The sequence below is a fragment of the Falco cherrug genome, chromosome 8, assembly GCF_023634085.1.
Source record: "Falco cherrug isolate bFalChe1 chromosome 8, bFalChe1.pri, whole genome shotgun sequence".
Lineage (NCBI taxonomy): Eukaryota > Metazoa > Chordata > Aves > Falconiformes > Falconidae > Falco > Falco cherrug.
The window spans coordinates 21,640,281-21,657,552 of record NC_073704.1 but is presented as its reverse complement, the minus strand read 5'-3'; the positions used below and the strand labels follow the sequence as shown (position 1 = coordinate 21,657,552).

The following is a 17,272-nucleotide window of genomic DNA, read 5'->3' as shown; positions in this document are numbered from 1 at the left end:
TTAAGGTTTCTGAGAAGTGCTGGTTGTACAAACACTACCAGGCAGTGAAAGAGAAGTATGTAAAATGTCTGTCTCCAGTTTGTCATGTGCTAGAATTACATGCAGTGTGCTTGAAAATTACTCCAATATGTCTCTGTTTATTATTTATTATACATTTTGGAGAAGATCTTACCAAAAGAAAACAAAATCAGCTCATTTTTAAGGTCTATATTTTAAAATACAGCTTGCTAAGCAGCCTGTTGGAGAAAAATTGAATAATGTTTTATTATCCTTCTACTGCTGTATTTCTGTATTATTATTTGTGTTGTTTAGGAAACAGAAACCAAACAAATGATGTTCTTCAGATTCTGGTGGCTTTTGTGGATACTTGAACACCATGAGTTTTTAGCAGAAAATCTCAGGGAAGAAAAAAAATATGGATTGAGAAGACCAAATCCTAAACACATTCTGTCAAATACTGTAGAAAAATATCCCAGACCAAGTGATCAAGGTGAATATTGTCGTTTTAAAATGGGTGGGGAGATGTGTGTGTGTTCCTGATTCATTTATTTGGACTCTGGACTAACCTTATGTCCAGCCTCTGGAGTAACTCATGGCTAACTTGCACTCTAATATAGTGCTTATAATCCATGAGGCTTGCCACATCCTAATTTTCACATGCCTTATTTTTGCACTTTCATCTTTTTATTCCTGTCTTTTCCCTCACCTTTTGTATATCTCAGAAAAGGAGATTACCTCTAGGCTTTTTTATGATTTGGCTGATAGCCTGTTACTGTCACAACAATAGTAGCCCCTATAACTGTATTTCTATAAAAGTAATGTCATCAGTAGTTCAGAAAATTAATACTCTGCAGATCCTGCTTTTGGAAACTTTAATGCCACTGGATGTAAGGGTCAGTACCAGGGACAAAATCTAGCTCTGTCAGATCACATTCCAGTGTCTTATTCGCTAAGACTCATTTTTTCTGTAGTTGACTTCCATGTTCCCAGTCCTCATACTGGTAGGATATTCAGAAAAATCCCAGGCAAAAGGGCAGAATGAATGTATAAAACCACTACAACAGTCCTCATTTCATATTACATGGCATCACCTCACCTTCAGTTCCTTACACCTCAGGACATCTGTTCTGGAGCAAGTTCCTCAGTCTCTACACGCTCTATCTTCATGAGAGTCTCACATTTGTGATCACAGATGTTTTGATTTCCATAATTGCATTCCCACTTTTGAAGCCTCAAATACATGTAAGGGTAAGGGTAGAATGAGATACAGTATAAAATCACTCCACTCACCTATGGTACCTATTTATTCTAGATGAAGATTGCATTCTGGAGATTGCTTTTTTACTGGACAGCTCTGAAAGTGCTAAGGACTATAATCATGAACAGCAGAAAAAATTTGTACTGGAAACAGTGGACAGAATGAAAAGTCTGCAGCTTAGTTCTGGACGTACCCTTAGCTGGAGGATGGCCTTACTTCAGTACAGCAGCACTGTTTTCATAGAGCAAACTTTCCATGACTGGAAAGGTCCTGAGGCATTCAAATCCCACATTGCTCCCATCACCTACATAGGTCATGGCACCTACACAACTTATGCTATAACTAACCTCACACAACTCTACCTGACTGAAGGTACTCCAGGTAGTGTAAAAGTAGCTGTGTTCTTCACTGATGGAGTGGACCATCCAAGAAACCCAGATATTTTTGCAGCTACAGCTGATGCTAAACACCAAGGAATTGTATTTTTCATGATGGGAATGACCAGAGTGGCTGAGGAGGTTAGCAATGCTGCCAAGCTCCGGCTCCTGGCCAGCATCCCAGCATCCAGGTTTGTTTTCAACCTCCAGGAGAAAGAAACTATGGAAAAGGTTCTCAAAGAAATGGTATGTATGCTTTCTCATAATTTGAAATAGTTGTAGGAACATATGTAAAAAATGGTCTTATTTCCCATATTTCGAAATGCTTATGCTATTGAAGAAACCTGTACTTTGTACATGTTAAAGTGGCCCACTTATTAATGAGACCACTGTGCCAAAGTACAGGTTTCCTTTCTCTCCCCACCATTTAGATCTTGCCAGCCAAAATATTTGAAGTTGGAAACTGAATTAGGGACCTGTTGCGAAGTTATTTTTATCTCTGTTTGTCCTCCGAAGGAAGGTATTTTAAATCTCCTTTATTAAAAAAACCAACCAATTTTTGACATCCTAGTGCTTTCTTCTGTAGCAAGTGGGAATGTGACATTGCTTTTTGTACCAAAAAAGAGGCAGCTCTTGCAGTAGTAAATTTGTAGACCTTAATGGAGACAGGTCAATTTAGATAAAATCTGAACGTAGCCATAGACATCCTGATATTTCAGTGGAAAACCTGATCACAACAATCAAGGGGAAATGTGTAAACTGAGCTTGAAGTTTTGCTTGGGTACTTCTTTTCTGCATGTGAATTTATGAAAACCATTCCCTGCCAAGTATGGAGAACAGAGCCATCTTCTAATCTATTCATCTGGTGATGCAAGCTGTGGATGAAGTTCTGATGTAAGCATGCACAGAGATAGAAAAAAGAAATAGCAATAACAGCCAGGAGACTTCTGCAGTGAAACACACACCTGAATGATCTCATTCAAGTCTAGGGCATGTAGACAAGCTGGCCTTCCTGTGTGCCTGTCCCTCACTTCGAACAGCCTGCCACTCTGCATTGGTTTCCCCTCATATCACCCTTCCCATCTTCTCTGGTATTTCCATTGCTTTCTGTATCACAGTAAACACCTATCAAGTGACTAAACACACTTTATTTCACCTGTTCCAAACAGGCAACCATCCTCAGGTGCCTTCTTTTGAGAACACGGCTGCTGTCTGGTTTAAATAATGGATCTGGCATAATTGTATGTGCATACATGTGAATTTCAGAGATGTGTATTGCCTTGCTGCTCATCAACACATATATGGGCTCTCAAGAGATTACATCAGTTGTGAGAAGTGGGAGGAATGCATTTTATGTGGATGTTTAAGCTGTAAAGATCTTCTAAAAAATAACAGATATAATTTGATGACGATAACTTTGTGTGATCACTGTCAAAGTCAAATATTTTGTAGGGTGTTCTTACTGTTCTCATTTTGTGTGTGCCTAACAGTATGCATAGAAGAGCTTCTCAAGTGCAGAGTACGCATCACTCACTCCTACTGCTGCCATTTCCCACTTCGGAAACAGCGTAGTGTCTGGGTGTGTTGTTCCCATATACCTAGTTAACTATATTGTTTAGCTCTGTTTACCATTGTAATTTTAGCAAATTATGGCTGGACAAGGAGAGTCAGTGATTTGTGCAGTCTTACTACAATCTGTAATAAGAATTTAAATGATTTAAACTTTTTTGGAATGTGGAGATTGCTAGAATGTTTCTCAGAAATTAAAACTTAATTGTTAGTATGTTAATTGCATACTTCAATTAACTAGCTGGTGAAGCAATTTATTTTAACATCTTTCAGTGTCCTTCCTGCAGAGCTGGATTTAAGTTCCTAATGTTGTTTTGAATATCTGTCTTTACAGAAAGACCTGTCTGAGGAAGAGGTAAGTTTTTGGGGTTTTTTTCTGTACAGAACTACTACTTATTACAGACATTTACAATTATATGGAAACATAATTCAAGAAAATTGCTAGGAAGTTGGTTAAATATTGAGTTTAATGGAACTGCCTTCAAGTAAAACATGCTTTTGTATTTGCAGGACAGAGCTTTAATTTGCTATCCTAGTATCATTTACTTTCCCTCCTTATTTTCAAAGTTGAAAAAGAACAACGTGTGAGTATTCAGGTTAGCAAGAATTTGCTGATATGTCTTGGCACATCATTCAACAGACTCAGTAAGTAAGAAACATGACACAGGGCTTAATCGGGTGCAGTTATAGCCCTTAATGCTCTTCCCATGGAACAGAGTATAAAAAAGGAAAGGAACTCAAAGCTCCATCATTGCACTTTCCCAGTTTGTCCATACTGTGTCACCCAGACTGCAGGCATTAGTAGGTCTCACTGCCATTTTGGGGGAAATTAAGTTAGCTTTCCTTTTAAAGATGTTAGTCCTGCTTAAGGTACAGTTGTCTCAGGCAAAGACTGTTCTGATGAGCAGCTCAAGGAGACTGCTAAATAAGGGTCTGTAAAACTTGAAGAATTTTATTTTTCACTCATTTCCACTGGCATGTTGATTTTTCTCTGTCAAAATAAATCCTGAAGTAGTAAGACATTCAATGTTACCCTTGGAGGATATATTGTTACTAATTGGGATATTCAGATAAGCTTTATATTTAAAACCTTCACTTTTAGACATCTCCAAGCTGAGTGGAGGTTTAATAAATAATAAAACAAAAAAAACCCAACCCAATAGTCCTTATTCCTTCTCCAAAAATAACCCAGTATCTGTAATAATTTTATGTTATGTAATGGTTTAAAGTTTAAAAAAGATCCTAAAACTCACATAACTACATACCACAATGATGTCTGACGAGGACACATATTGGTAGAGATGACAGAAGAAAAAGAAAGATTAGAAACTATTATAATGGATTGCATTAATTGGATTAAAGTCTTCATCTATAACATTTTTTGTTTATAGATCACACTAGAGCTAAACTGTGATCTATCCTACGTATAGTGAAGTGGTCTTCACTAGTAGGATGAAGATGTTTTCTTACCTCATTGTCTTGGCTATCTCTACAGTGACTAGTGATTAAAACAAATTTGCAATGATAAACACAGCATATCAATAAACCAGCCTTGTGAAAAGCTTGGAGGTAAAGCCATTATCAAGATGATTGAAATTTCAAGAGTAGGAATGATAAGGATTTTTGAGTGGAGTATAGGAGGCCACATTCCTGACAAGTACTAAACTGACAGTTAAAAGATTTCCATAAAACATGTAAATATAACTGGCTTCTGGTCATTACTGGTATACTCAGACTAGCCATACAGTAACTTAAAAGTAATGTCCATGTGTTTTCTGTCTCTTCTTTTAAAATGTGCTGATTTGGACTATTTTCATTTAAAGTGTTCCCAGGCTGCTACATGTAACTGTGAGAAGGGGGAAAGAGGCCTTCCTGGCCCAGCTGTAAGTAGCTGTCATTTCTCAAATAACTGATATACAGTATAAATCCATATTTATTTCATTGTTGGATTTTTTTAGGAAATTATTTGAACCCAAATCCTGAGACAGCAGAAGTTCAAGGTTCAATATATAGTCCTCCAAAGTTATTTTGCATGCTAATGTCATACCAGAGAGACCTGAGAATGCCATGAGATGCTCCCTCTGAAAAAAAGAACAGTGTGATGTGGTGAGGCTCTCCTTTTAGCCACAGCAGTTTAAAGGGCAGGAAGGAGCAACTTTCCTGTGTGGAACAGTAATTCATCTCTTACCATCAGACACCATCTAACTAGCCCCAAATCAAACATTAATATCTGAAAAGCTCTCTAAAAGCAAGAGAGAGATCAAGAAGCTGAATCATTAGGAATAACTGAGATAACAGACTTGTAAAGAGGGTAAAATAGACCGGACTTCTTTCAGACTAGTCTGACGACTAGAACCCCTAACCAAATCTGGGGGATTGCTTCATACAAGGTTTGGTGATCCAGACTGCAGGGTTTAAGTTTTAAAAAAAACTCTTGGAGTTGAATGCTTTGAACTAAAGCACCATAGTATGTTATAGCCCTTACTTAAGGTGAAGGGACAGTGTCAAACAGAGCCCTAGACATCTGCCCATCCTTATCTTTTTCACCTGAACATCCTATACATACATAAACAGAAATACACACCAGTTTTATCCTGCACAGTAAATTGAAAATTTAGCCTCTTGTGTGCAGACAGCAGTTTTGTTTGGGTTATTATTCAATGCCTTTACTTGGAGAGTACAAGTAGCTCTTAAAAGCATACACCTCAAAGAGTTCAAAAGAAAACAAAACTTGGCACTTGGCAGGCTAGGTAGCCACAGAAACATCTGATCACCTCTTTTCTTCAGAGGAGACCTGAACAATTTCTGTTTACAACAGACGAAAAAGAAAAATGGCTGCCTATTGAGTTGGTCATGCTGCTCCCAGAAATTCAATTTCAAGGTTATAGAAAATGCAGATTTTAAAAAATGAATCTATAGGAAGCAAATACCCTAATTATATATAAAAGGTGTATATATTGTAAAATAAAATTATTTGACTAATGTATATTATAAGAATTGTATTTTGTTGTTTTCAGGGTAAAAAGGGTCGCACTGGGGATGATGGAGCTCCAGGCCTGAAAGGAGCAAAGGTGATGTGATTTTTCAGATTTAGGAGAAAGATTTGGTATTTCATTAATATGGAATGACTATCCTAATCATGCCCATGTACTTTCTACGTGTGAATTTCTTAAACTTCACCTACCCCTTTTACTGTAGTAAAGACTAAGATTCTTTACAAATTAAAATCATATCTAACGCATAAAATCATCAGAGTATAAAAAGAGGGATCTTGTATGCTTCCTGTATTACACTGAGATATCTATTCAGATAATCAGGTCAATACTATCTTCTTATGATTTCACTGATCTTGATGCTGGTTTATTCATAGGGGGAGCCAGGTCTTAATGGAATCCCAGGACGAGATGGAATAGAGGTAAAAAAAGATTTTTTTCCTTTCTTCTCCAATGAGCAGTGTTCGTTCAAGGCAAAAACACCGTTTTGTTTGTTGTGTTTGTTTGTTTGTTTGTTTGTTTGTTTTTAATTATAATAGCAGATTTCATATCTGGTTTACCACCTAATGATTCATTAACACTAGAAGAACTGAAAACATTATCATTCCTTAAAGAAAGGGAATAATTCCTTCTAAGAGTGATCTAGAAAATACTCTCTAATAATACATAGTCCCTCTTAAAAGTGTGAAAAGCTCTGGTATGATAATCTAAGAACATTACAGAAATTGACACTCCACTTGCATCTTTATGGGTTAGTTTAAACTTTCCACTTGGCAAATAAAGGATCCAGTGTGTAATAGCAATGAAAAAGCTTAATGAAATATGTATAGGAAGTAACAGCAGGGTCAGGCTCTTAGTGCTTAACTCTGAATTCATTCACATATGACTCACTCTGTATTTTCTTATTTATTCAGTACATCCTTTTTAGTTAGTGACTTTTTTCATGCTTTCTTACTTTAGGGTGTTTCTCACTAAGATGGAAATACGAACTCTAGTTGATCTGCTTTTACATCATCAAAATCCCAGTCAAAAATGACAGTTTCATGAGATTTGTTCACACATACAACAGCATCTACCATGACCGTAGATGCAGTTTTCAGAGTCATATTGCCATGTTTATCAGAGATCACCTTTTCTACCTAATTGTTCATTATAGTCTGAAATGCTGTTTTTCTAGAGAGAGTAGAATGTGAATAGTGCCAATACTCACATTCTTACATTTGGGTTATATATCCTCACAACCTGCTTTGCTTTTTTATTTTCCCAGGGGAAATCTGGATATAAAGGAGAGAAGGTACTACTTTTAGTCAGAACTTCTGCTTACATATAGATATTTGATGTTATTATTATTTATTATGTATAGTACTATATTCCTTATAAATACTAGTAATGAACAATAACATCATTTTACCAACTGCTGCACAAGCTCTAATAGATGTGTCCCTTCCCAAATTATCTTAAGGCACAATTGCTGTAATATGTCATGAATAGAATAACATTTAGGTTTTCAATCAAAGCACCCAAAGAATAAGGATGATATGTGCAATGCACCTCATAAATATGTATTCCTGTTCTGTTCTAGGGTGAAAGAGGTGAATGTGGAATCCCAGGCATAAAAGGAGACAGAGTAAGTACCCACAAAGTTGTTACGCTTTCAGGAAACATCGTTAAAAAACAGAAAAAACCCATAGTGATACATTTAAAGCAAATATTAAATCTAAGGCTGAGGGAAATTTAACAACTCACCATTTTAAAAATGAAGTGATCAAGGATACCACTTTCAGTAACTTTCTCAGCTCCTGTATTTTCATGTGATTCCTCTCAAGGCCCAAGCCTAAGTCTGTTTATAACAATGGTAAAACTCTTTATCTGACTTTAACAGAGGCAGAAGGCTTAAAACAGTAAGCAAAGGAAATGAGAGGTGAAAATGAACTCAAGGTTTCTAATACCAATCTTCAAGGTTTGGTGTGTAATTGCTGTGAATATTTTAAATTAAATAAAGAGTTTAATCCTGGATTACTAGTCCTTGATAATTAACTCTGTTCATTCTTACTCTGTATTCTGATTACCACAGTCCATTTAAAAAATATTCATTCAATACTTGCTGGCTAATGAGTTTCTCTTGGTTTTATTTTTATTTTAATATAAAGATATCTAAATAAGATACTGTCATGGTTTAACCCCAGCTGGCAATGAAGTACCACACAACTGCTCATTCACTCCCCATTACCCACCAGTGGGATGGGGAGGAGAATCAGGAAAAAGGAAATACTCACGGGTTGAGATTAAGAGGAATTTAAGATTTTAATTTAAATAAAATAAAATATAATAATAAAACCAATAATAACAATAGCAATTGTAATAAGGGGGGGGGGGCACATGGGAATAAAACCCAAAAGGAAAAAAAAACCCAAGTGATGCACAGTACAACCGCTCACCACCCGCTGACTGATGCCCAGCTAGTCCCCGAGCACTGATCAGCCTGCCCCAGCCAACTCCCCCCAGTTTATATACTGAGCATGACGTTCCATGGTATGCAATATCCCTTCGCTAGTTGGGGTCAGCTGTCCTGGCTGTGTCCCCTCCCGATTTCTTGTGCCCCTCTAGCCCCTCTGCTGGCAGGGCCTGAGAAACTGAAAAGTCTTTGATTTAGTATAAACATTACTTAAAACAATACGTAAAACATCAGTGTGTTATCAACATTATTCTCATACTAAATACAAAACACAGCACTGCACCAGCTACTGAGAAGAAAATTAACTCTATCCCAGCCAAAACCAGGACAGATACCTTAGCAAAAAGTTACTTAGAAGTCTTTTTTACAAAATCTACACATAAATGTATCCTTCTTTCACTTGCCTTTCAGGGTCCTGAAGGTCCGGTAGGCCCCAGAGGAACAAGAGGGCTACAGGTAAAAAAAAACCCAAACAAACAAACACCAAAACTGTAAAAACAACAGTACCTGGTTTCCTGGGAGCAAAACCTCTGAAATAATATCATACCACAACTGCCATGGAATCTTTGAGTCACTGAGTTCAAGTCATCCAAAATCTATCTCTTAAACAGCAAAACTAACAAGAATTTGGAGGAGCAGTCTACACAAATAAATCACCCTTATAATTGATTCAGTCTCAAAGATCACAGCAAATACGGTTCCATAAAAACCAAAACCACTCATTTCCCATTCAGTGTCTTAACTATTTCATTGTCTCACAGAAGTATATGTAAACACTTCAGTCTCTTTTCATCCCAATACTCCTGGACTGAAGGCCAAGAAACTTAGCTGTTTCAAATGATAGCTGTTTCAGGAAATCTTGACTGCAGATTGCCTTTAACTGTATTCAGATAAAGGGAGAGCCAAGTTCTGTCCCGCAACTACCAGTCCCAGCTCCAACTGAATTAAGTAGCTGAATCTATACATGCATGAGAAAGAAAAGCTTCAGTTCTGAAATGTTTGTAACTCATATTTTCATGCAGACTACAGCAAATCAGAGATTGTTTTTCAAGCTACCATTGTTCTGAAAGCCTAAAAATCTCATTAAAACCACTCCTGTTTTAATAGGGTCCACAAGGACAATCCGGAGATCAAGGGCCTGAAGGCCTGCAAGGATCAAAGGCAAGAACTGCATTATTTCTTCTATTTCTTAATGTTAAAAGGTATTATTACAGCCTCACAACAATGCTTTTATCTTTATACCCCATACCCTTTGTGTAGGAGATACAGTTTAATGTGACATTGCTAGCAAATCATATACTCTTTGTACTCTACAGGGTTCCTAAGAAAGGCCTTCATTTGCTCTTTGTATTAGATTCAGGTCCAAATCACACTCCAGTCTTTTCTCACAAACAGTTAAAATTATGGCAGCATCACAGAGTATCACTTAGCAGCAGTAAGCATTGCATTTCTTCAGTTTTCAGTTTATTTTTTTTCTCCCCCTAAGTGCCAAGCAGGAATTCTGTTTGGGATCTCAAACAAACTCTTCTCTTGAAACTGTACATTCTCAGGAAGAATTCTATATCTCAAAATTAGTAGTCCCACTGTTTACTGATGCTCAGCAGAAGATACCTTGAAGTCACAAGGATGAGTAAAGTTCAGGAAACAGGCTTGCAGTGGTGCAATGGGCCCTCTGAAGGTGGGCCACAGAAGTCACCCAGTGTTTCACTGCAAGATACAGTCCCCTCTGTAAACATAAAATATTGTTTGTTTGTTTGTTTGAAAAATATGATTTACATTTATTAAATCTTTAAGATTTGCTGGGTTTTCTTCTCACTCCATTGTAAATTCCAGGTATACTGATATTTATTCTGTGGTTCTGTGATGAATTGACATCATTGTAGTCTAATGGAAGATGTAAATACCACTGGGTGTTATAGACAATATGGGAACTGTTTTAACTTCATTAAGGCCACAGTTACACTTTGCTTCTCAGAAAATCCTTAAACTGAATAATTCAGCCAAGGGTAATGGGTTCTTGAAAGGAATACTGTGGAGAAAAACTTGTAAATAAGTTTATGAAGGACAGTATCTCTTTTGATATCTCCTTTGCACCACATTTAGAGTGCCTGCTGGCCAACAGTGAGGCACAGAGCTTTTGAGTGTCAAAACTCTTATATCCCACATGAAACAAAACATTTTAAGCAGAATTGTTTCTTTTTCATTCTTTGAAAAGGGTGAAAGAGGTCTCCCTGGGCCACCTGGCTTGCCTGGAGAGACTGGAATAGGACTGCCAGGTCCAAAGGTACAAGCACCTCTCATCTTCTATATGATATGTATTATAGGATAAGAACGAAGACTGAAACAGCTGAGATAATATACTTGCTGGTACATGAGAAACTTCAAGTCTCTAAATGATGTTTTTATGGTACTGGAAAGGTATTTTGTGTGTTGATCAAAACTGTTTGGAGGTAAAAAAAAAAAAAAGAAGTACATTTTAAGTATGTACTTTAAAGAACTTTTTTACAGTAGTTCTTACAGTTGTCTTAACTCAATCCAAGCAGTGTAAGGCTAAAAAAAAATGCATACCTAGTCTTAAACAAAAATTATCCTGTGAAAAACAGGCTTGTTGGTTTGGATAACTGGCATAAAGAAAACAGAAGCACTATGATAGAAATGCTGACTTCTTGGAAAAGGACAATAAGTGATACATAGTGTAGTAGGAATATGATGGGAATAATTAACCATTTAGGTTCAAGATTGCCTTCTCTCAAATGCAGAACTGGGGCTATCCCCTAATGCTGTGGCACTGCGCCAGTTCAGTGCCTGTTGGGCCCTGCATGCTGTATGACTGGGGACACTCACATTTTCTCTGCCATTCCTGTATTCTCCTACATCAAGTATTTCAAGCACAGAATGTCTGATGAGTTGTTATATGCTGCACACATACAAATCCCTAAATCAGGCATTTTCAAAATGCATCTTTGTTTGAAGGGTGACACCGGTTTGACAGGAAGACCAGGCCCTGTAGGCCCACCTGGAGTTGGTGAGCCAGGACTTATGGTATGTCTATTTTTTATTTGGTGAGAGGGAAGCAGGACAGAAAGGAAAAATTCTCAGTGCTTCCCTGTAAAAAAGGATATGTGTGTGTTAAATGATACCATCTCTTTTCTTTCTTCCACTAGTTCTCTCTCATATATACTATATTGTCTGACTTTCATTTCCCTCAATAAAATGGAAATGTTTCCAATTCCTTAACTTTTCTAATTACCTTAGTCTCCTAAACAGCTATGAAAAAATAACACCTTATGCAAAAAGACAGAAATATTTAAATAGATCTGTCCCCTGATAGATTCAAGTCCACATGTAGTAACTTCGAAGCTGACTGCTTTTTGCTATCTTTAGAACATTAACATCAGTGTGGCTTTGAGGGAGAGACTCCCATTTCAACCACTGTAACATTAGAAATAGTCATACCTAAACAACCTCCACAAAGACATCCAAACTGCGTAAGTGGTTCCATGAAACAATTTGACCAGTATTCCCTTTACTGGAGGTAACAGAGGGAGAAATAAAAAAAACATTTTACTTTCAGAATTTATAGTAGGCTTGCCTCTGGAGTCTTTTCCTTCTTTTCCTTCCCTTCCTACTCCTGCTAGTTGTAAATTCAACCTCTTTGTGGTAAATCAGAAAATCAGTACACCAATTTTATGGTAGCTTTTTTTTAAATTGTCAGCACCATTTACTGAGCTATTTACAATACAGCAGACTCAAATGAATTTCTCATTACCTGGATGAAAGACCCTTAGTGCAACCACAAGGGAAATTTTGTGCAGGTTTTTTTCACAAGTAGCTCTTCCCCACTGACAAGGAAATGTTTGTAATAATCATTTCAAAGGAGGTGCTCCCATGAAAAACAGAAAGATGGTTTGGTAACAGAACTGACTGATCTCAAACCTGCTTGAAAATACGCTATTGGAGAGGAGTGAGTTCTCATTGAAGAGCCCAAAGAAAAGAGCATTACTAATAAGGCCAGTGGTGAGAGTCAGTCTAAGTGGAGCAGTAGTGCTTCCTCAGTCTCTTCAGTAACAGCACAGAGGAAGAGCTACTTTGTCAGGGAAGAGGTGCTTATGATGTGCGTCTTTGTTAGCCACAGCAGCTGTACTGGTGTTCCAAGAGATTCTGATTTTAAAAATTATATTAAATTTTTAAAATTTACTTCAAAGTGTATTAGCTTCAAAAGAGTTTTCTTTTTATGGCTGAATGCAGTGCTATTATCTTTACCAAAAAACTAGGCATAATTCTAAAGCTCTATGCTGAAGAAGCAGAAGCACATTCAGGCTATGCAGAGCAAAAGGTACCAGCATTCTGTGATGTGTTTTTAATCTCAAGGAATAAATCAGAGGGAAAAAAAAACAGATGCAGGAATACACTGTGAAGCGGGCTTAATATGCACAGGTTTGGCACTTGCATTTAGTGAAAGGTTTTAGTTGTCCTACTTGCCCCTTGTGCTCCTATCAGATCTACTTTCAAAAAGAGACAGGCATGCTATTATTCTCTTCACCAACTACAGTCAAATCTCTCTATAGCTTCTTCAGTACTCTTCTGCATTTTCTTTAACCTGCTTCCCCATCTCTCATGATTCTATTGATATATTAATAAGGATTAGTAACAATTTTTAAACCAAACTAAAGTTTAAAGTTTCAAAAGTATAAGGAATAGGAATTTCAGCTACATAGCCTGTGATTTGCAAGTAACCAGAAAAGTAAAACTGTCTGCCTTGTTATTGCTGCAGGCCAGAATGCTCATCACTTACTGTATCGCATTACTGTATTATTTTTAACAGGTTATAACTACACCAATATTTAAAGACGTGCTTAAAACCAACAATGTCATAGAACATGCTGCTGTTGATTTGAATGATTAATACATATTCTAGGCTATTTTAAACTTATATTAACAGGGGCCTCAGGGACCACAAGGTGTTCAAGGAGAAAGAGGTTCACCAGGAGAAGGGCTTCCAGGAGCAAAGGTACAGCAGTTAAAGCATTTTAAGACCAGAGCAGCACCATTAAATAAGCGCATGCCAAAACAAGTCCATAGCAGAGATGGAAACCTGAGAAAGAAGCTTGTAACTTAGTATGAAAATTTGGCATCAATTAACTCAATATATTTTCACAGAATTCAGTTGGTCCAAACATGACTTCTAGGCACAGCTAGCTTTTTGGGGCCTGTAAAGCCAATATTTAATTCACCTGATGCTAGATTTGGGGGATCTAAGCCTGGAAAGAATTTCAGCTATAATCTTAAAGGAGCCTCAACCATCTGGCTTTAAGTAACATAGTATAAAAGTGATTCCTAGATAAAAAATGTAGCTTTTTGTTGTTGCTTTTTTCTAAATCCTTATATATAGAGATCTTTGCTGTCACTAAAGACAGGCTTCTAAACTTAAATACCTCAGCTGCTGGTTTATGCATTTTACCAGAAGTCTGAATTCAGTTTGTGGGAAAAGAAAGCTGCTGTTACTAATTTTCAGATTCAGTGGAAGTAACAACAGTAGTAGTTGCACCTTGGAGTTGGATGAACTCATGAGCCTCACTGCTAGCTCCTTTTGCTGCCCACTGAAAACCAACTCCCAGGCTCAGCTGTCACTTTGACCTTTGGTTACAATAACAAAGTGACACAGCTTGTACATAAGCTAAAATGAGCAACTGATTCACTCATTTTTATGCATGCACCAAGTCAGTTTTGGCTGGGAAAACAAAAAATTGTTTCACAGATTTAGGCCCCAACTGTCCCTTTACTAAAAATCTTAGGTTTTTTGCTTAGTGCAATACTGTAGAACAATAATTTGCTTAAATTTTACTATGGCTAGCATAATATCTTCAAACTTCCAGTATGTATTTTATGATGAATTATAAAAATTATCTATCAAGTTTATGGCTTGTATTGTATTTTCTTAGCAGATTTCATGCATGAAAACAAACAAAAAATAATTTTAAGAAAATGCATTTAGAAATCACTTCATTGCCACTGAAATACCCATTCATGTAGGAAGAAACACTACAAATTGTAAGTAAAGCACAGGAACAATGCACAGTGGGAACAAGAACAGAAGAATGCATAATCTAACCAAAACCATTGAGCAACTGACAGAATAAAATAAAATAAAATAGACAGAATAAAATAATTAAAGTGGACTTCTGCCAGCATTATTGAAACTCTTGATTCTATAAAAAATGTACTACTATTGACTGCCAAGTCTGACCTGGAGCCAAGTATGTGTCAACGGTGTCTATACGTATCTCTGATGCTATTCACAGCTGCCAAGTATGTCAGCTCTCTGGTTTTAAACACATTTTAAACAGGTGAATTGTTAATCTAAGCAAATTCTACAGTTGCTTTCTTCAGAATGTTTTTACTATAAGCTCACAGTTCAGTAAAAAGGAAAATGAGGGCAGGTGTTCTAAAGCATCAGGAGTGAAGAATGTTATTTTAAACAGAAATCCATATAATGTGTTTCAAAGTTCAAATCATGGAATTGGTTACCAGGGAGAGAAAAGACCTGTCTGGGGCCTAACTTTATTGCCTTGGGTGATTCTGTGACAATTTACACAAGCTAATGATCTGTCTCTACATGTTTTACTAACAGAAGTACAAGAAGGCACAGTATTTGTGTCCTTATTAGTAACCTGCATTTCCCCTAAGACCACTGGTTTGTAAATAAACATTGAGAAAGACAATGACATTTATAATAGACTTTTACAACAATACAGTTTGGTCTTTATTCTGGCAAAATTCTTAGTGAGACCCAGATCCCCATTGCCACACTTTAACGAGGTTAACCCATGAGACAAATAAGCAGAATTCAGCTTTCAGTTAGTCTCATTACTCAGTCCTACTGACTTTTGAATCTGTTGTGGTTTTGCCATTGATTTAAGGGGAAGCAGGACAGGATCTTAAACAATCAAGGTGGGCAGAAAGATAAAAAGAAGCTTGTTCAGCTCTTTCATCAGTAATTTCAAACCATAGAGCAGCTCATTTGAAAAGATGATTTCTTCAGTATCCTGGAAAACAGATCTAGGAGCTACTTTCTGGTTCTCATTTTGGTTTTCATGAGGACAGAGCAAACAGTGTTTCAGGTTACTTCGGAGAGAACAGCTGTGTGTTTCTACAGTTAACAACCTATTATTTTTTCATGTAGGGAGACCGTGGTTTTGATGGACCAAAAGGCCCTCGTGGACTTCCAGGCATCAGCATAAAAGGTGAAAAGGTGAGCAGTAAATACACCAGGGGATTAATAAAGTGCCAATAAATCTATGTAATACAGGGAATACAGGATTGATACTCACTACAAAGGGTGTAATAAGACAAAGAACCCACAACAGACCCTGGATAATAAGGTATTTTTTAGAAAGATTTATGCCAAATAAACTCTCCCAACCTATTTTAACATCTCTTCATATTAAAATAGGAAGTGTTACAAAAGAGCACCTGATTCTGAGGGAAAGTTAAGGTTTAGAAAGGGGGGAAAGAGACTAGCAGTTCTTTGCAACTGAACCAGCAGGGAATAAATGCATACATATGAAAGGTAAAAGGTCAGATCCCTAGATTCACTGACTTCAATAGACGTTAAGCCAACATGTACTAGCACAGGAGCTCTCCCAGATTGCTCTGTATCTTTACACAGCTAAGCAATTGTACTTTGTTTGCCAGGGTGAATTTGGTCCTCCTGGTTTACCTGGGCCAATTGGATTGCCTGGAATTGGAATTCAAGGAGAGAAGGTGTGTTTTTCATTTCTCCCTCACCCCACACTTAAATGTGTAGAAACAGAGAATATTTTATTTTTAATAATTACTTAACTAAACTTTTCAGGGAGTGGAGGGCCCAAAAGGACCACCCGGCTCTAGAGGGCTACCAGGACAGGGAGTACCTGGACCAAAGGTGAGGGAATTTTCTGAAGTAAAAGCTACTGTGCTGTTTTTACTGTTGTTTCCTAGTTAAGAAATGGTCTATCTCTATCTTTATGCTTTTTAAAGTGCTGAACACCAATCTAAGTATTGACATGTCTGCAGGAAATTATTTTCTTTATTAATATAATCAAACCATACAGAAGATCCTACCCCACTGAAAAGCCTTGATAAACCACTGCCATAGATATCTGTTTAGGTTTTGGCTTGGCTCACCACAGAACCTTTGAGGTACTACATATCAGACAGTGAACTGCACTTTGTCTGATAGATTTCCATGGAAAGGGTTGTCTGCCCTGAACTTGCAGTTTCGTCATATCAGGTGCAGGTGCAGCAAATCAATTCTGAAAAGTAGTTATACTTAACACAGAACACCACCAACATTTCAGTATGATCTTTTATCCTCACTGTACTGTTTCCATTCCAGAAAAAATGTCTGCCTTCCTTGTTACTTCTGCTGCCTGTTATCTCACCTGACTTTGTGTATTTACTGTATCTAGCAGTTAAGAATGGTCCAATGTATAATGAAGAGTACCTTTGCTCTTTGCTGAATGAAAACTCTCAGAATAATTTAGCCTTGACTGATTTGCAAAATAAAGAACCGTTAATGAAAGACATCACCCTTTAAGTATTCAGAATGGAGATTTAAATAGATTTTCTGAACAAGGTG

The 17,272-nt window shown here is 37.1% G+C and overlaps 1 protein-coding gene across 1 annotated transcript in view; it reads left to right on the top strand.

The window, feature by feature from the left end:
- The first annotated feature begins 330 nt into the window (after positions 1 to 330).
- LOC102052787 (collagen alpha-1(XXVIII) chain-like) overlaps positions 331 to 17,272 on the top strand; it is a 34,269-nt gene continuing 17,327 nt past the window's right edge. Inside the window, exons 1-16 of the mRNA XM_027810748.2 lie at positions 331 to 490; positions 1,313 to 1,881; positions 3,539 to 3,559; positions 5,028 to 5,087; positions 6,222 to 6,275; positions 6,575 to 6,619; positions 7,465 to 7,491; positions 7,780 to 7,824; positions 9,064 to 9,108; positions 9,760 to 9,813; positions 10,868 to 10,936; positions 11,626 to 11,694; positions 13,595 to 13,663; positions 15,836 to 15,904; positions 16,348 to 16,416; positions 16,508 to 16,576. Coding sequence (XP_027666549.2) covers positions 331 to 490; positions 1,313 to 1,881; positions 3,539 to 3,559; positions 5,028 to 5,087; positions 6,222 to 6,275; positions 6,575 to 6,619; positions 7,465 to 7,491; positions 7,780 to 7,824; positions 9,064 to 9,108; positions 9,760 to 9,813; positions 10,868 to 10,936; positions 11,626 to 11,694; positions 13,595 to 13,663; positions 15,836 to 15,904; positions 16,348 to 16,416; positions 16,508 to 16,576 — 1,494 coding nt within the window. The remainder of the gene's footprint in view (positions 491 to 1,312; positions 1,882 to 3,538; positions 3,560 to 5,027; positions 5,088 to 6,221; positions 6,276 to 6,574; positions 6,620 to 7,464; positions 7,492 to 7,779; positions 7,825 to 9,063; positions 9,109 to 9,759; positions 9,814 to 10,867; positions 10,937 to 11,625; positions 11,695 to 13,594; positions 13,664 to 15,835; positions 15,905 to 16,347; positions 16,417 to 16,507; positions 16,577 to 17,272) is intronic.